This window comes from Cardiocondyla obscurior, linkage group LG04 (assembly GCF_019399895.1).
Source record: "Cardiocondyla obscurior isolate alpha-2009 linkage group LG04, Cobs3.1, whole genome shotgun sequence".
Taxonomy (NCBI): Eukaryota; Metazoa; Arthropoda; class Insecta; order Hymenoptera; family Formicidae; genus Cardiocondyla; species Cardiocondyla obscurior.
In genome coordinates, this window is record NC_091867.1 from 1,321,385 (window position 1) to 1,341,107 (window position 19,723).

The 19,723-nt window shown below is 34.1% G+C and overlaps 3 protein-coding genes and 1 long non-coding RNA gene across 9 annotated transcripts in view; 2 read left to right on the forward strand and 2 right to left on the reverse strand.

The window, feature by feature from the left end:
- The first annotated feature begins 317 nt into the window (after positions 1–317).
- On the forward strand, positions 318–2,355 carry LOC139101957 (uncharacterized). 2 transcript variants are annotated; one of them, XR_011545643.1, is made up of 4 exons: positions 318–1,434; positions 1,513–1,618; positions 1,715–1,908; positions 2,266–2,355. It is a non-coding gene; the product is annotated as an uncharacterized lncRNA (long non-coding RNA). The 2 variants fall into 2 exon arrangements; XR_011545642.1 differs by having other exon boundaries at positions 318–1,618.
- A 24-nt stretch (positions 2,356–2,379) lies between these two features.
- The window catches only part of Rhogef3 (Rho guanine nucleotide exchange factor 3), a 79,804-nt gene continuing 62,460 nt past the window's right edge, over positions 2,380–19,723 (forward strand). For all 4 annotated transcript variants that reach the window (XM_070655483.1, XM_070655489.1, XM_070655485.1 and 1 more), the window contains exon 1: positions 2,380–2,464. In XM_070655483.1, the coding sequence (XP_070511584.1) occupies positions 2,449–2,464 (16 nt within the window). In that variant the 5' untranslated portion in view covers positions 2,380–2,448. The remainder of the gene's footprint in view (positions 2,465–19,723) is intronic.
- On the reverse strand, positions 3,201–8,261 carry LOC139101951 (venom acid phosphatase Acph-1). The gene is made up of 7 exons (XM_070655495.1): positions 7,171–8,261; positions 6,618–6,725; positions 5,863–6,128; positions 5,397–5,553; positions 5,190–5,313; positions 4,332–4,543; positions 3,201–4,230 (listed from the first exon to the last, which is right to left on the reverse strand). The coding sequence occupies exons 1-7, from the start codon at positions 7,267–7,269 to the stop codon at positions 3,976–3,978; spliced, it is 1,221 nt and encodes a 406-aa protein (XP_070511596.1). The 5' UTR covers positions 7,270–8,261; the 3' UTR covers positions 3,201–3,975.
- LOC139101554 (lysosomal acid glucosylceramidase-like) lies at positions 14,153–19,005 on the reverse strand. 2 transcript variants are annotated; one of them, XM_070654763.1, is made up of 10 exons: positions 18,722–18,999; positions 17,111–17,194; positions 16,773–16,982; positions 16,499–16,634; positions 16,238–16,391; positions 15,914–16,074; positions 15,306–15,706; positions 14,975–15,203; positions 14,687–14,800; positions 14,153–14,536 (listed from the first exon to the last, which is right to left on the reverse strand). In XM_070654763.1, exons 2-10 carry the CDS (start codon positions 17,151–17,153, stop codon positions 14,437–14,439), a joined length of 1,548 nt encoding a protein of 515 aa, XP_070510864.1. In that variant the 5' UTR covers positions 17,154–17,194; positions 18,722–18,999; the 3' UTR covers positions 14,153–14,436. The 2 variants fall into 2 exon arrangements, with proteins under 2 accessions (XP_070510864.1, XP_070510862.1); XM_070654761.1 differs by having other exon boundaries at positions 16,499–16,982; positions 18,722–19,005.

Genomic DNA, 19,723 nt, shown 5'->3' on the forward strand with positions numbered 1-19,723 from the left:
TTTGTTTCGTTTTGTTTTGTTCTCTGTTTATTTTTTTTAGGTATATTGTTTTGAAGCACTTTTCTAAATCATTCTGCGGCAGAAAAAATTTACCACGGCGATTAACAAGATTGCGATAGAGCCCCTGCCTCTTCTTCGTCATGGGATACAATCTTACCGAAACACACAAAATGCATTTGCCGGTTTAATGTAGTTGCTGTTGATAATGCACTCGCTCTCGCATACCGCAGACTCGATTTCACCATTAGTATTTCGCGAAGCGAATAAAAGATGCATACAAATTTCGTTATGCGATCGTTACAAACGAAACAGTAGTCGAGTATACGAATGCACTTATATAAGGACAGAGAGAACGATTAAAAAAATTGTTTTTCTTGGATTTATTTATTCTTTTCAAACGAATCAGATCTTTACCATAATCTCAAGATGACAATACGAAGTCTCATACAATTCAATTTAGTTTCTGCAATATTTCTTTAATTTTTAATATCTGAAGATCTTATGACATTATTTGGACCAGTCTTTTACCTAGTTAAGAATATAGAGTTTCATGAAAATAAGATTTTTTTAATTACTCAAAGAAGGATTAAATTAATAATCATAAAAAAAGTCCATCAATCTTTTTAGACAATAAACGTAGAAATAGCATAGATGGCACGAAACGTAGATTTTTTGTAAAAATTTCGTAAAGTTTCTTTTTTCTTTTTAATAATTAAATTAATAATTAACTTTTTGCACATTCAAATTCAGATGTTCCCATTACACGCTTAAAATAGTTTGGTGAGCAAATATGTGTAACGAACTGATATCGATTGCATTAACGAGCCATTCCGACTTCAAGCTTTAGTGGTTCCACGCTATTAATTATTCAAATTGAGCGGTGGACTTAGATATGTGCTATTATTTGTATAAATCAGTACATCGCGGTTCCTTGCTGCGTTTATCGAATAGTGCAGAACACTGGATTCTACCGCAGGCGAGAAATTATGTTCGCAATTGTATCCAAAGGGATTTCGCTTATTGTTAGCTAGAAACGCTTTACCGCTCGAATAATTTTCTTTAGAGACTCTAGAGACTCGGTCATTTATCGAGTAAGATTTATATCGCTGCCAATAATCGTAGAATAGAAAATACAGATAAGATGTCAACATAAATAAAAGCGGTCCATTGTCTCACGTGTTGTTGACCGATACCACGCAGATAGCGAAGACGGCGTAACTCGCAGTTCACAACGTGATCCCGGCGAGCAAAGGATGCGTTCGCAATTGAAATCGCCCGCGGGCGTGTGGCGAGTGAAGTTGTCTTTGCGTACCCTCCGGCCATTTTGATTTTGCTCGCGCTTGTTAGCTGCACGTATACGCACGTCGAACGCGGACGGAGTGGGTCATAATTTGAGGAACAATCGCCTTTCGCGTTGATTTTTCCGGTCGCAATGTGAGTCAGATGTGCCGTGCGAAGATCGGTGGATGATTCGAGTGATTAATAAGTGTTTGATTGTAATTCTTGATCCAGGAGCGAACACGGTGGAGGAACGACAATGAGACGGAAGCTTGAGCGGAGTGAGGGGAGGAGGAGCAGGCTTAAAAGAGGCATCGGTCGACGTCGTATCAACTCTGAGGTGAATATCTTACTCTCTCGTTAAATACTAGAATTAATTTTTTTACATGCGGTACATTGAACAGTGAGTTAGTCTGAATTTAATTGCATTTTGCAGATCGGCGTTGTTCTATTCCACCAGACTGAACGGCATCGAACGATCGTGTGTTTGTCAGGATATAGGAATACTGTGCAGAGGAATCGCACAATCCTTGCTTCGAGAGCGAATGCTGTGATAGAACAAACGTCGAGGGAGAATTGAAGAAAGGAAAAAGCCAAGGACGCATCCAGCGACGTCGTATCAACTGTGAGGTGAGCAATTCATTTACATCAAATATTGCCATTATTATATTTTATTTTATTATTTAGATAAATTAAAGGTAGAACATTATAAATTTAAATTAAATACAATACATCTATATTTTTGTTTTAAAATTAATTATTATTTTTTATGCGCTCAATAATTATTTTTTTTAAGTCGCTTAAATTATTTTCATGTTTAAAAGAAAAAGAATTGTAGAACAAGAAAAATCAAAGTTTTTTTTTTTAGTCGTACATGAATTACTTTTATTTAATAATATAAAACGGGCGTGATAAAGATACGTTACCTGGCTCAAGATTCTTTTCATTAATTTATCATATCCAAAATTCTTGTTTTTTTTTTTTTAGGTGAAACTGTGAAGAGAATGTTAGTGCGTTTTCGTCGCTCGTTTTCTCTCGCGAGTGTCGTCTAATGGTATCATCGCGAGTATCCTGTGCACAGAAGGAGGGAGGAGAGTCCAGTTCAACATCCCGGACATTCAGGTCATCCCGGACATTCCAAGACTAAGGCCTCACCGGCATCGTGCTTCAATGGAACGACTTTTTGGTAAGTACAATTATTTATTTGCATGCAAAACTTATTAATTGTTCGCTATTCATCTGGATAACTTATTATTAATCCGACGCTGCACAACGGCGGTGTATCACTGCCTCTGCCGGAATCGTTGTTATGCAAATAACGCATTTAATAGGAAACGTGCTTCTTGATGAGTGCGTCTTAGGTGCGTAGTATTCGCAGATCCGTACGAGTTGATTCATCGCGGTGAGGGTCCGGAGACTTGACGCGCGTATCTCAGGGGCATCTCGATTTCGTGCGGTACAGAAAAAACTGCGTTGAAGGATCTCCCGGGCACAAATCGCGACGGTAATATTTCTCAAACGTCCTGCGCGATAATTTAGCACGTTATCAAACACGATATTAAATGTCGCGCGTTATACGCGGGGAGATAAATGGCCTCTTTTTCTCTTTGCAATTTTAACGGCACTCTATATCAATGCGAGAAGCGTGTCGATCGAAGCAACGTCGGTGTCTATTTTCACCTCGCGACTGTACGCGAAGACCGCTCTTCGATTTCGCGCCTCCTCCTTCAGGTTCTTGAACTCTTCACCTCGACGAAAATAGGTGAATTCGATTCGTTTATTTCGGAATCAAATCCGCTCCAATTTTGCATCCGTCAAACGGGGAATTTAATCAGATTACGGTATCTGGGATATTAAAATGCCTGTCAAATTGTCATTTATTTTTTACACCTTTGGGTCAGTGTACTATTCTGCTGCCAGTCTTTTTTTTTTTATGAAAACTTTATTATCTTAACTATTTAATACGTGACTGAAATCTACGTATGTATATATGTGGTGTACGTACAATTTAACAGAAAACGCACTTAAATGCACTTTCTTCAATTATCAATACTTGCTTCGTAAATAATCTCTATACATAATTATAAATAAATGTTATTTAAAATAAATACCACATTTACGCGATAGTAATAGTAATATGTCTACTGAATATTACGTGGCGATAAAATGAAATGATTATGGTATTGTAAATTATTTTCTTTATCACGATGACATTTAATTACGGTACCTATAACGGTCGATTAAGTAACGAACATATCTCGTCGACGGGAGATTTTTCAATCTCCACGTTCTGCATAATATTAGGCAACTGCATAAGAGAAATATTTGTTTCGAAATAGTTAGGACGTAAACTACTGTCGAATCAATATACCAGTAATTATTTACATATATACAGTGGCCCGTGTATAACGCGACAGTATTCGGAACGTGCGGTAAAATTTATCGACGCGCAAACCGCAACGCGTGCAGCGAAAAAGCATAGTCGCAAGCTTCGTCAAGATTCCCCGGGTGCTCTCGTAGTTCGGCCAACTACTTCCGACGTTACTATCAGTCTACACGCGTGTCTTGTTAATCTGTCGCAATTATTTCCCTTTAATTTCAAGCAATGCTTGAGTGACTCTGCATTTTACTTCGTTACGCGAAAAAAAAAAAGAAAATTAATATACGTATATATTTACACCTTTATGTTTCTTGAGATTACTTCTGCATAAATTTTAATGTAAATGCGAGAAAAACGATGAGATTTATGTGCCACCAAGATTCGGTGGTACATGCCGCCGACGACTGATGTGCAAAATCCTCCGTCGTCTTATCTCGCCGACAGTAATATTCGTCGTCGTTTGGTAAAACGTCTTTCACAATATCGAGAAACTTTTCGAAGGGACACGTTTCCGCGCATCCTGGGATTGTCTGTACGATCAATTGTTCCGTTACGCCAGTCCATAGTAAGACCTGTGGAAAAGATAAATTTCCAATTTACTCTTAGTGGGAAATCTGTTATTCTGTGGATAAATATAGCTACTAGATTAATTTTCACAAAATACGTAACATACTCGGATATAATAAATTCCTTTTTTATCTCGCAGAGTTTCTATAATGATCGTAGCACCGTAAGCTGGTATCGTTGGCTCGTTTGTACCCAAAGCGTAAGCAAGGGATGCCACATTCACTTCGTGAGCACTAAATAAGAAAGCTATTCTATCGCGCATCAGTTTTCCCGTTCGATGTTCCTCGATATCGTCCACCATTTTGCGAATTAGCATACCTATGCAAGTGAACGTCGTATAATTAGAAAACAATTCTGGAGTACTTATTTCCTCGCAATAAAATAACTCGCGAATATCCATAAAATAGATTGTCAACTCATTTATAGTCATTCTATTTGTTTTAAAGATTTAAAAAAAAAAGTATTTTACGGTTGTAAATCCAGAGAAACGCACTGTTTTCAAGTTATAAATTCTTTCTGTCTATAGCAAAGTTTTGCAAGAATACTTAAGAAAGTCGTGGAGTTCTGATCGTAAGATGAATGTTGTTCTTTCTTTGAATTTTAAAGGAACTGTTAGAAATAACTTCCTCCGCGCAGTAACGCATGCTTTACGTTCAACGGGTTATAAATGCAAATGCAAACTGATATTATATGAGGTACAAGATGATTTTACACCTCGCTGGTTTTCAATCTTTCAGAATTAACAGATAAAAATAATATATTTTGCACACCTTATTTATATTTCCCGAAATTAAATATTTAATTTTACGCGTGAGCGCGTTGTATTTTTTTTTTTTTTTTTAATTAAAATTAATATATAACATTTATTATTTTTATATACTTATAAAGCTCGTTTTTATATTTTTTAAAAGTCAACTTGCTGAAAGTCTGCTAAAGCATTTGAAAATAAAATAGAACTACCAACCTCCGTTTAATTTCTTTAAAGCTTTTGTATATGACCGAAGTTTGAAATCCAACTCTAACAGCTCTATCATTGGAGTCGGAAAAACATTCTGAGTCCATCTTGGCAACGTCAAATTTTGTTCAGCCTGAAAATAATTACACGATAAAAATTTAGATGTAGTAAAAATTTTAATACTCAAAGTTTATTAGTGTCAGACTATCCGCTTGCCTCCTCTTTTAGTAAATTGTACAAATGACCAGCTGACTCCGTAGAATTCACAAGTTTGCCAGTGTGATCCGTTAAATAATCCAGTACATTTTTATATTTATTAATAATTTTTTTTGCGTTGTCTTGCTGAAGGAACCGTTGGTATTCTTCCTTGTATCTAAAAAATAGAAGTTGAAAATGTTTTTATAAATTAAGATATTATTAATTTTTCACGAAAAATATGCATTGTATGTGCAAAAAAAAAAAAAAAAGGGATATAGGATTTCAACTTTTTTTTGAATATTTTAATTGTATAATAACGATAAAAAAAAATTACATACAATAGCAAAAAGAAAAAGAAATAGATAAATAAAAATATTTTAAACGCTTGCGCTTAAAAAAGCTCGGAAGAAAAGAGATTGAAAGAACAAGATGTGAAAATCTTGTTATCAAGCCCTCGCGAGTAATTCCTTGTAAAGTTGCTCACCGATAGCAGTAATGCGGAAACAAGAGGTTGTCAGTCTTGTATGGCACGAAGAACGTCGATGTCGGAATCCAGGGCAAGTGCGGATTCCAGGTTTGCTTCTCGGAAGGCGGGAATAGTCCTGCCAGAACTAACTGGAGAGACATTTGGGTTCGCGGGACGTCCGTAGATCGGGCATAGATCTTGGCTGGCCAATAATCCGGTCCGAAATATTGATCGTATCTCTCGCGTAGCATCGTTCCGATTTTGTACTCCCGCATCTTGCCTTGCTAATTAAGCGAGAGAGAGAATGAGAGAAAAAAAAAATTCAATTAAATGTCGAATTGCAAATTTTTAAACAGCCGGATATTGAAAAGTCATGTGAACTTTCATCAATCCATTTTCTCAAATTTAATTATAATCAAAAAATATTTAACAAAATTAGAGAGTCAATTTTTTATTTGATGGTAATAAATAATTCTGAGGATTTGAAATATGAAAGTGAATGCCAACTACTGCATAGAACAAAATTGTAGCGAAACTAAAAGAGGCCAGATAAGAAAGATAACAAGAAATAATAAATAAGGATTTAGTGGCAACTCGCAGTCTAATCTATTTTAATCCACGTAAGCGGTTTCAAAACATTGAACAATTAAAGACGCTAAATATAATACGTTGTAATGATGTCAGTGAACGACTAAGCGATGCGCAGCTGAATCGAGAGCATTTAATACAGCGCAGTGCAACATTTTATTTTAATTGCCACTGTTTACACTTACGTTGGTCAAGTCACCGCTTCCCATCGGGTAATAAGAGTGATCGCGATGTGGGTCATTGGGGTAGTTTTGGATCTCTCGATGGGGCACTTTGTCACCGTGGCGAAATACCTTCGAAACAGAATATACTTATGTAAGCTATACCGTCATCATCCGTTATCATCACTGTCACCACACAGACGGCTGCGATAATGCAAATGTTTTGTTCCTTGTCTCCCATACGAAGGATCGTTTTCCGTAACTTCTTAATTTCTCCCGAAAACTTCTTTCATCAAACTCGCACTTGGGCAATTCGTGAAACTAATGTCACTCGATCATCGACACCGAATAGTTGAAATAATCGAGATAACTCTTGCTTTTATATTTTAGAAAAATTAAATACCTGAGAGTTGCTTTAACGCGCAAGTGTAAAGAATTAAGATCAATCTTAAATATTCGAGGAAGTATAAATTTTTTTTTTTATACCGTTGTTTAAATGTAATCTAAACAAAAGGAAGGGAAAGAGAAAAATTTATGTTATGATTTATGTTGTAATATGAATAACACCAAACTTTACCACGTGTAACAGTTGTAGCTCCATATCAGGAATGACTGACGCGGCGTGGCTACTTATTGTAAGACATATCGGGAAAATCGTTAATATTATTAGAAACATCCTCACGATATCTAAACTTCTTAAAAGCACTTTCAGTTCGTACGTGCACTTGCAACGTTTAATTCACACACCTGCGCGATTGTCGCGATCGGAATCAACGATTTCGCGACACAATCTCCGGATGGTATTTATATTTCTACTCTCGCCTCTCTGTTAGCACATGCGAGTGGGGGCGGGATAAAAGAACAGGCTCATAATTCTAACGATTTTTATTAGCATGTTCCCCGCTCTTAGTAAGCATTCGATCCTTTTTCCTGACGTTGATCGTCACCTTCCACGAAAGACGTGTAAAGTAAAACAGCAGGAAATTCATAGAAAACCGCAATTAACGATCAGGGAATTCTCTCTGCGAGTTTTAATAAGAACGTCTACATTTCGCTATGTATCATTCGTGAATAATGAATGATTCTCAACGTATGGCCGGTTAAATTAATCTTACCTTCAATTTATTTATTTGTTTACGCGAATATTTGATAATAGAATACGAAAAATATAGCCTGGCATTTAAAGAGAAAAACGTATTAATTTTAAATCGAGCATGAAAGATGTTTATGTGACCGGTACAAATTTTAGAGAATGCTTATCTTTTTAATAACATGTCATGTTAAATTAACATGACAACAGGTTTAACTTGAATTAATTTTTTATAAATTAAAATTTTCAATTTTAAACGACAGAGAATTAATTATGAAATATCGACACTTTGTGTAGTTTTCTTAAACTTGTTATTAGTCAAATGCCGATATTTCCGCGATATGTATCGGCATATTAAACTAATATCGCTATGCCGTGCCAGGTGTGTCAAATCAACTGGATGGAATGTCTTGTTTGATAACACGTGTTAGAAGTCCCAAGGATATCTAGTCGATTCGACTTTTGAGGGCAATGTGATGCTCATTTTGACATTCACTGAAACGTTACAGCAATGCTGGAATCGTATTTAAAATATTAATGAAACCACGTTCGTCATAGAGCCACTTTCTTAGAACTTTTTCGTCGGAATACATTATATAATTACGTTTCCTTAACCACTCAAGTTTAAACATTTTATTCACTCACGGAATCAACGCAGTCGCATATAAATAACTTATTTCGAAAAAGTAGTAAAGAAAAATTCGGGTATGTTTAGTAACGCATGGGTGTAACGGTAAAGTCAGTGAAGCAAGACAATACGGGAGCAAAGATATCGCTGGCATTTATTTGTGGTACAATCTGCGGCGTCGTGCATTCTCGCTTTAACCGGATGCAATAACTTTTCCTTCCGCAACTCAATTCACAGAAGTCAGGAAAATCAGAGAGAAGATTTCTTAAACGAAAGTGATATGCGCGCGAGTAATTGAAGATCCATTTATGATTAAATCGTCAATTCCGTCGTTTGCACGACGAGATTTCTCGATCTCGTTTTTACGAAACAGGTAAAAAATATTGCAGTTGCGAAATATCGTTTACGTAAAGTTACACGAAAAAGTGAATCACGTATCACGTATATATTATTGTATTAACATTCGCGGTTAGAGCTTAGTTTACACAATTTGAGAATTGACGTAAATTACATAAATTATAGACTGTCTAAAGTGAATTTTAAGTCATAAAACACAAAATTTGAGACATAAAATATTGGCTTTCTTGGAATAATTATATTATGTAACGGCTAAAGAAAAAAAAAAAAAAAAAAAAAAAAAATGTGTAATTATAATCGCGCATGTATTTTACATAAGAAAGATTACAAACGCTTATAAATGCATATCGCAGATGTAAGAGCATTAGAAATTCCAGTCGGTTATTTTAACGTATCGTCGACACTATTGTGCCAATTATAATTAACATTATGTTAATTATACCGACAGCAATAAAATTGTTTAGAGATCGATCTGATAAGTTTTTTGTTTTGACAAATAAATAATTCATATATTATTTTTTGTAATTGCAAGTGCGGTAGGTTTCAATTTAGTCACGCAGAATTATACTCGATTAATAACCACACTGGTTAGTTTGATAACTATAAGTTTCTCTCATACTTTTTTGCACTCTTCTCTCTTTTTCTTTTTTTAATGATATGTTTCTTCTCATTTATGGATAGCGTTTCATACAAACGCTGATGAAATTTTACTTTATAGTGCATCATTCGAAAGATAATTTTGCAAAAACCAAGTTAACATAATGTTACGTTTCGATTTAAAAAGTTAATGTAGCAGTGTTTTATTAATTTCTTTTTTTTTTTATTATGTGTTCTATTTTATGTATAACTTAATATTAGGAATAAAACATAATTATCTCATATAACTCTTTAGGTGTGTGAGGTCAATGTTGTTTTAATGCAAAATGAAATAAATGAGATCAAATGTTGTTACACTATATCTGTACATTGTAATTATGTGAGTAAAACCACTTTCGCGCGGCCTTGGTCCAACTATATCTTAGTAGAATTGCATATAAATGAATCACTGCAATTTATTTAATGCTTAGCCTTCGCTTACATATTTCCACCTCAATTAAGTCGTTGTTAAAATGCAACATCGGTAACTACATTTATTTTATATACAATTACGTAGAATTCCAAAAGTAAATAAAAATGATAAACTTGAATTTTTTTTATTAAGTAAAAACATTTTTAATTAAATTAAGTTATTGTTGATTTAATTAATTTTAGCAGCCGTTTTGTAGTAGTTTTTGAAACAATATTTTTATCACGCTAAAAGATATCGAACTGTGATTTAATTTTGTGACAAAATTAACGAAATCTTCCTCATGTAATAATATTATATTTACAAAATCATTATAGAACATTTACTTGAATCTATTGATATTATCGATATGTATAAATTTTACAATTAAATGACTCCAGTGTGCGCGTGTGTTCTATTTTGCGGTAATTTTTTTCAGCGATAATCTATAGTACATATACATATTATTACATAGAAATTGAAACGTAAATTATTTACAATGGACGTATATGTAATAAATGACATAATTGTTTGCTTAAACGTGCCCGCGCGTTATTAATTTTCCTCTATTGAAATTTTAATACGAAGTATCTAGTTTGATTATTCAAATATTATCAATTTCTCATATGAAAATATTAATTACTATAGAACACAATCGCAACGTGGTCATCCGGTAATTGTCGCGAATTTCGAAATTAGTATTGGTCCTTTAAATATTTCTATTTAATTGAAATTAACTATTGACGCCCGCGTAAAGGCCAAGAGAGATACGCACTTCGCTTTCGATAACGAAACGTGTTGCTCGATTTCCGATCCGGAAGAAAAATTGCGTTCGTAACGTCATAGGAGCTGAATTGTGGGTGTGACGCGAATACATATTTGCATTTTTATGGTAATGCGGGCTTGTAGATTAAGAGAGAAAAAAAAAACCGGTCACGATCGTGGTCGTTGTAACCAATTTACGATGTTCACGTTATTGTATCCATGCTATGTTTGTATGCATGCTTAATTCTCCGTGTACGTAACTAATACAATCTCGGCGTTACATTAACGTTTTTGTCGAGGATAAGAAAAACTGCGAGTTTAGGAAGTGGAAATATCACAACAGATGTACAGTGGGGAAAAAAGCTATTAATAAATAGAGATAATGGAATAATATCGATAATCATGAAGTAATATGCGAAAGCGTAAACGATAGAAGTATGCATTTAAATAAAGGAAAAAAATTAAGACGTTGGAAGACACAATCAATCACTTATAAACAAATAGCTGGTTAAAGTATTATTTTTAGTCATTGATTCCGCGATCTTTGTAACTTGTTTTATCTTGGTGATAAATATAGCGAGTTCGTCTCGGTATCGTCGATTTTGAGACGCGCAGTACGAGCAACGAAATAATGCATTTCATCCCTTCGTTTCGAAAAACATTGAATATATTTCAGTTTTAATAGAAACTTCGCGCAAGGCAATAGAGGCAATCGATCAAAATGCTATTACGTAATATTACCAAATGACTTTAAATGCAGATCAGGCGTAATTGATTCGCCACATGCATGCACTATATGCAGCGTATACACGCAAACATATATTTCACATTGTAACAGCAAGATTCATTAAACGTTTAAAAATATCGGCGGGTAACGTAGCATATTGGTTCTGCAAAAGTGGCTCTTAATCTTGACACATACATCCATGGACTCACAAAGACGTAAAATTAAAAAGGGTAATCCATCGCTATACAATCCGATATAATTAGTCTGAGAAGATTATACACATATAATGCGTAATTTGTATGCCATGTCATTTTATATTATAATGTCATCCATACGCTAATACAGCAAAACTGATAGCATAATATTACAAATCATTTATGATATACGTGGCACATAAATAAAACTTTAAATAGAAGTAAAACAAGTTAATGTTCTTAACATTTAAATATAAAAAAAAGAAGTAAAATAGTTATTTTATTTGTCTATCAACGACGAGAGATGTATACATATATATATTTTTTTTTTTTTCCGTAAAGTGATAAACTTGTCATTAAACTCCAACTCTGTGCTAAAAGATTGAAAGAGCCCAGATTTCATTGACGGTAAAGGCACGATAGCCACACGTTCGTTTTTATTGGACGCACATCGGCGATATATCGGCAATCGTTTTATGTTTTTTTACACTTATATGGCAATGAAACCGCCGTCTTCCGCTGTGAGAACCGATTATTTGATTCCGCGATTGTGCACCGATGATGGCCTTGAATGATGCATCGATCGAATGCAAAGCTAGAGGAAGGAAGGAAGGGAGAAAATTAAAAGGAGAGACAGATTACAGAGAACGTTTTATTAATATATTATTTACAACACAAATGTTGTTTCTGCAAGTGCAACATGCAAATATGCGATAAAGAGAGATATTTCTGATAACGAGCCTAAGATAAGTCGCACGTGCAATCCTCGTGCAACGCGAGAGGACTTTTATAAAGAACTAACCTAACTGAAAAATTATAATACATAACTATATTTTTCTGCGAGTTGAAGATTCATTTACTAGTCGACCAGACGCAGCGTTTAATAACCTCTTAGTGAATATTGATCACGGGATTACGAAAAAAAAAAAAAAAAACGTGCGCAACAGCTGGTTCGTCAAATCGTTTTTTTTCTTTTTTTTTTTTTTCTTTATAGTCATTATTTAGAAATAGGTGATGATCGATATGTAAAATGATACTATTATGGGCACTCAGAAGTTTTCACATCTATTTTCAAGGATATCTTTGAATTTTAGTCCGCCGTCGCAAGGAGAGGAGAGCCGTCGTTTCGTAGACTGAGCGGCCGTGACGTAAAATAGCTAGAGTTAGAGAAAGAGAGAGAAATCTCCCTGTTACACACGCGGCATCAATAATGAATGGGCAAGGCTGCCAACGGCGCAAATCAGACGCGAGCTTCTTATCACGGCCATCCAGACTTGCAATTTCGTTGCGGGGTTCCGCGGCACGTTATTTCGCAATCGCGTGTAATTGGGGCGGGTGAACGATAGAGACATCTTCTATTCTATTCGCTCGCTTCGGTAAGGATCGTACGGCTCCTTTTGCATGTCGAGCACTTGTAGACGTGCGTGTATCAGGAGACGAGCGAAAAATGAATTTATCCCTCGATCGGGTCGCCAGAACCCTCGCGGATGCAGTTAGACCGCGACTGAGGATTCACCCTGTGAGGGAAGGGAAAATCCAATAACGCCGGAATTGAATAACTTATCGACAGACGTCCTAGAGCGTGAAGGCACGTTCAGGAACAACTTCTTCCTCTCTTGAGAAACCGCCGCGGATCAGTCGTAAGATCGATAGGGTTACTTCTAGTCACTCCAGCATCCGGCGCACGATTTTCACGTGAAAATCTCGACCTTCACCTCATCCCCGTGTAGTTCCCCTTCCATTCTCAACCTCTCTATGGATTATATAGGTATCGTCCTGCTTTTCAGAATATTCCTTTCCTTTACTTGATTTTTATTATTAATTATTTTATTACTCAACCCTCGAAATATGTAACAGATTGGGTCACAAGAGGTTTAATAATTTGCAAACGTTAAAAATTAAAAGAGACTTATTGTTTTTAATTATTAAATATGAAAGTTTTTACAACACTTTTATTAACGCAGACTTTCCTTTAATATTTCCACGTGTCGAGTTGAAAGAAAAAAGGCTTAAAAATTGGTAGACCGATTTTTTCGACTACGCGCGAAGAGCGGTGATTTGTTTGTCGGAAACAACATTGTTTATCTCGCATCGTGAGAACTTGTTAGATTCACTGTTACTGAATTGTTTCGCATGCGAAATGTTATAACATGACGCATTCGGGTGGCGAGAATTTTTTTGGGAATAGCGCTTTTCCGTTGGAATCTGAGCCGCGAGTGAAAACGGAGGGTGGAATATGTGGGTCACAAAGAGGAAGTGCCGGCAGCGGGTTACCCGCACATGAGCTCGCGAGATAACCCGGGGCACAGTTTAGCCCGACCTTGGACCAGTAACCCACATATATTCGCGTACGCGGAAGCGACGGCATATTATTTAGAAAATCACGAAGTAAACAAAAATTTTTAATTCTGCAGTTAGATGTAAAAAATAAGTAGCTAGCAGTACAGCTTTAACGAGCGTTGTACAAAAGATAATGAAAAGTGTGACTTAGCAAATGTATTTTAAATTCCACGCGATTGAGAAAGGCGTTCGAGGACGCCTGTTTTTTTTTTTCTTTTTTTTTTCTTTTGTAGCGTTGAAAATTGAGTTAAATTTACCGACTTCTTATCCAAGAAGTAAGAATTTTTAGTCAGAGATTTCACGGATAGTGAGCCAAGTTATGCGCAAGTTTCGAGTAATTGGAAACCGACGGACTAACAACGCGTAACCGGATGCAAATAAGGCGCGGTCGGAGGGGAGGAGGGAAATCGTAGTTCTGGCGAAAATTTTATTTAAATAAAAGACAATTGGTACCGTTACATATTTATACTATTAGCAAAGTTGCGCCGCGGGAAGAAGTCGGAAATTTTGACGACACTTTATGATTTGATAATTTTGATTTATTATTCCAATTAAATTAAATTAATAGTACGTATACTTTACATATAGGGCCATTGAAGTTATAACCGATTAAAATAATTTAATTGTTTGTTATTTTATACGTGTCGTGTACTTATCGACACGTTACAAAGTAGATTTTGTATTTTTCATTACGTTGTTACCAGTATTTCATAGTGTTAATGGACTTTCCACGAACATTTATCTTTGCTGTTCCTTTCTCCGGATCATTGATCAGAATTTCTTTTTCTTCTTCATTTCTGTAACAAAAAAAAATAAAAAAAATAAAAAAGAACAAAAAGATTCAGTGAATTAAACGGTGAGACTTTTATCGCAAGCCGCACAAGGTACAGCACGATAATTCGCACATTTACGTTTTATTTATGAATTACTCTAGAAGATAAACTCACAGATTTAAAATGACCAATGCGATACCGCCGTCAGGTGTGGAAAAAGCAATGTTTTCAATTCCTTCAATATTTTCCGATACTGTGCCGATTCTTACGCTACTAGGTGGAACGTATCTGTTCGAGAAAAGAAAAAAATAGTTTTGTTATTAATTGAAATATAATACGCTATAGGTAAATTAAAAATTAAATACTGTTTAACAAGCTATCTAAGTTAAAGTTACAATTTTGTTTCGTTTTAACGTGTTACAAATATTAGATGGGTAAGATGCAAAGCTGTGGTGTACGAACTTTGAAAAATGTCCAATACTGTAGAACATCGGTTGTTTGTAAAACTCGTCAGCAGTGCTGTTGACTATTATCGTACTGTCGACATTGTTGCCGATCCAATTAGGCCCACCATCCGTATTTAAAGCAATATTCCAGTCGACCCAAGAGGACACCCAGTGCGATAAATTCTCGATGATATTATGTGCGTACAGCTCGCCTCGTTTCCACGAGCCCAAAATTACTGGTTTCTCTGGAAATAACCGTAATAGGTTAAATAAAATTGCTTGAACTGTAATTAATTACTGGCGTATCTCGTGAAGACAAAGAATTGAATAGAAATTTTTAGACGAACCTTGAAAAACACCTAGAGCAGCTTCCGTATATAATAGTGTTTTTTCTGGAAAAAGTTCTTTTACCTCGTCCAAAACATTTGGGCCGACCGTAGCATCGAAATAAAAGTGAACCGCGATTCCAAAAATGATATCTCTAGCTTTCTTGTTTGAAAATACCGTTTTCGGCCAATCAGGAAGGGACATTCTATTGTCATCTAATGTCAAAATTTTGATGTTTCCGAAATTGTTCTTCTTTAACGTTGGAGCTAAATACTCAACGATCCAATCACTCTCTTCCTCGGGCGTCCATCTCATCCCGTTGAGATTAACAGACTGTGGAATATATTTGTAATTTTCCGGCTCATTTTGAGTTGTCACACCCCAGAATTCCAAACCATTACGACGGTAAACTTCGAAATATCTGAAAGTAATTTACATTTGTTAATTAATTACTTATAATAATAGGCACGGACAACGTTTGACAAATTTGGCGCAACAAGAGATTTGTTTTATTTAAAAAGAAAAAAATTTTGTAAATGAATAACCTATTCATAAATTAATTATGAAAAATTATACTAATTATATCAAAGCAATTTAATTTAATAAAAATATTACAGTAAGGTCTTACTTAGCAAAATAATCAGCCCACAGTTGTCTATATTCCGGACGTAATTTCGAATTATGTGTCCAAGAGTTGTTAGTTTTCATCCAAAGACTGGCAGTCCACGGTAAACACAGCAACTTAATTTTCCCATTTTGTAATTCTTGAGCTCGTTTGATAATAGGTATCTATTGACAGGTAAAATATACAATACATATATTACAGCCGCTAATATTATGTCTTATCGGCTTATTTTCAAAAACACAAGTTGATTTTCTTGTATTTCCGACTATTTCTTTTTTAATAATAAATTTTGAATAATGAATAAGCACTCAATAAATGCGACTCAACCTTATAATCATAATCCTCTTTTGACAATGCGAAGTGCTGAAGCGAAGTGTCGTTTTCTACCATCGCATAGGTATAAGGCCCGCTAGAAAAGTCTGTACCACCGATTGGCGTTCTAACAAAATTGTAATTGATACCGCTTGGGCCGAAGTAGCTTCTACAATGTGAAATGATGAATGTAAAATTAATTTTTAATGAAGTAAGTATGTTGCAAATTTTCTAGACATTCAACAGCTTATGATTGCATTTTATTTTTTATTTTACCTTATTAAGTGATTAGACGTCTCGTTCGATAAGCTATGAATATTTTTTCCAACCGAATCAGTTACAGCTCCGCCAAATCCCAAAATCTCTTGGTATACATCCGTTCGATTTACAATGATCATCGGAGATGAATTTTCTTTATTAGGTCGAAGTAAGGAACATTTTTTATTACGGAATGGGAACAATATATTTAAAAATGTTCGACTGATACTAGGCAGCTTTAGACCTACTCCTAGTGGTTTTGGTGTTCTAACGAAACAACTTCGTTGCTTACCGCTAGTCTTCTTCAATTCAAATACGCCGTTTGATACGTCGAAAAATAGACCACTTTTGCTCGATGTTATTAGAACATATTTCTCAGGGTTGAGTGGTTTGATCGCTTCAGGGGCTTCGTCACATTGTACCGCATTGCAGACGCAATAATATCCATCATCGTCTCCGCTTTCGTTCGATTGACGCTTAATGCAGCCATTTGTCGCCGCAACTGAAATGTTTCCATTAAAAAGTCTACTTGATGTAATTTCTTCTTATGTTGCAAGTACAAATTGAGAAGTAAAACAAAATAATCTATATACTATATATATATATATATATTTTTTTTTTTTTACTTACTTATTACCGGAATAGTAATGATGAAAATGATCGTGCGCCACATTGTGAGTAACTGACAGAGATATGACGAACACAAGCTTGTCTCTATCAAATAAAACCCAAAAATTACTTATTTGTGTTATATACGATACAGCTGTAGATAAAGATTTAACAAAAAGCTAAAAGTATAATCATGTAAATTAGCTACATAACCAGTATACAATTTATCAGAGTATAACTCTCTGTATACATATTATCGTAATTTATCATGGTTTTGATAGAAATTTTTCTAAAATTTATTTCTAAAATGCTTATAGGCGTCTTTGTCAAAATTTATTTAATTTTTTTAACATTATTTGTTATATGCCTTTAAAAGAAAATTGTTTTGACATTTTGAGGTTTATAAAGATCGCACAAAGAGCTGAAGAATTTGAAGATTGCTGTGTATAAGGCGTTCTTTAAAAAAAAAAAATTTAGATAAGTGAGCAATGGCGTTATCAAGCAATAAAGTATTGATAATGTTGTTGTGTTAGAAAGTTTTATCGTGTGTTGCTGTGCACAAATACTATTTTAAGTCATATTTACTTTCACAAGTTGAATAGATAAGAATATAGACTTTATATATATAATATCAATTTTATTCATTTAATATTATAAGACTTATCAAAACAACTGATTAATTTTATCAGCTTATTATTACAAACTGTAGGACCTTGAAGGATGTAAGTTTTGAAATTCAATTAAAATATAATGCAGAAAACATTCTAGCTCTGTTTCACTATAGTAATAATGCGAGGGCTATGATTATAATAATATTAAATAAATGTATTAGAAATAGGGTAATACATATTTACATATCTGCTTCAATATTTGTTAAATAAATTTTAGAATATTTTAATTAAGTTTTAGAAACAATATACACAAAAAAAAACATTTAAATAATATAAAATTTTTTACTTTTACAATTAATTTTTTCACAAACGTTTACATGGGAACGGCTTAATTTATTCTTTTGATTCGAAAACTAACAACGAGTTAGATTATTGCAATTAATTTTTTTTTTAAATAAAATTACTATAGTAAAAAGTTTAAATTTACTTTAATAAAGTTTTATCTGTATTGCGTTTTAGTTCTTTCTTATATCTTAAAGTAAGCTAGAAGTGAAAGATAACTTTACATTTGAAAATTCTAATGTCTAAGATAGTACGCAGTGGATGTAATTTGATAAGGTTACTGATAAAAAAAGATTTAACTTAAAACTTTATCTTGCGACATAAAAATAGTGAGTGATATGAAAATTTATTCAATTTAAGGAGTTTGAATACGTGTTGCATAGACTTTACCTTTGTAAATTATTTTCAAAATGTATTACCTTAAAATTTTCATTATTTGATATTATGGCATTTTAATTAATTTTTTATTGCTCTTTGCTTTCTAAGTATTTTCAATTTTTACATTTTATGAATATTTTCTAAATAACATAAAGAACTAATAACGATTCATTAAACGTTAATAGTTAAAAAAGAATAATATAAATTTTTATTTTTCGTACGAGTAGAAATATTATACGATTTGGTTTGATTATTTGTTTAAGAATGTAGTTAATTAATTGAAATTAGTGTAGAGAGATACCTGTTGAACGTGCCAGCTAAAGTGGAACTACGACGGAAAGAAGCAGTTGGCAGTATTTATAGAGTATACATCTAGTACACATTTCGTTACACAGAATGCCACGTAAGCATTTTGTATCGGTTTATTCATAGTATTCATAGCACTGTGCCAATTCGATATGACGTAATTTAATGGTTTCAAATCTCTTCTCCAGTGTATTCATCAATGTGTTAAGCGTGATTGATCTTTAATCACACAAAAATAACTTACGCGGATAAAATGTGACATACGCGTCAACTATTTGATTATCCATACATTTGATTATCCACGAGTTCTATCCAGCCGTCAAATTAATGATTAAAAGAAATTTGCAGAGTACACTTACTTTTTTTTTTTTATTTTTTTTTCCTCACAAGTGTGCAATTTTCTCAATCACTTTGTTGTATTTTTTTATGAACTCACTACAACGTTGATTACTTTATGAACGCGGGCAACTGACAAACGGTATTGTTACGAACGAAGTGAATTCTATTCTATTAATTGACGCAAGCTTATATGTGACACTATTCAAACGTTTGAATTGAGTTTTTTTCTACACGGGAATCAGAGCGTCCGTACCTAGCGTAGTGTGTCTTCTTTCTCGTAAACCCGTAAGGTAACCAGTGAACCAGATATTCGTTAGTTTCGGACTGTGCTCAGAAGAGCGACTAGTCTTAATTATATCACACTTTAGTACAGAACTTACACTAACTATTCAACTCCATTATGACGCATGTATCGAAGTCTTGTTTCGTTGAAAAACTTTTATATATAATTATATACGATATTCTTATCGAAGTTTTTACCGCTATTGCTACAAATAAATTGCTTAAAAAAGTGATAAGTAAATGAAGAAAGTTAATTGTTTTTTATCTACAATAAAGGCTCTTTAATATTATTGATTTATTTTTTTGACAAGGCGGATAAATGCATAAATTTATTTTTAAAGATTAATTATATAGCTTTATTTCTTGACTTTCAATT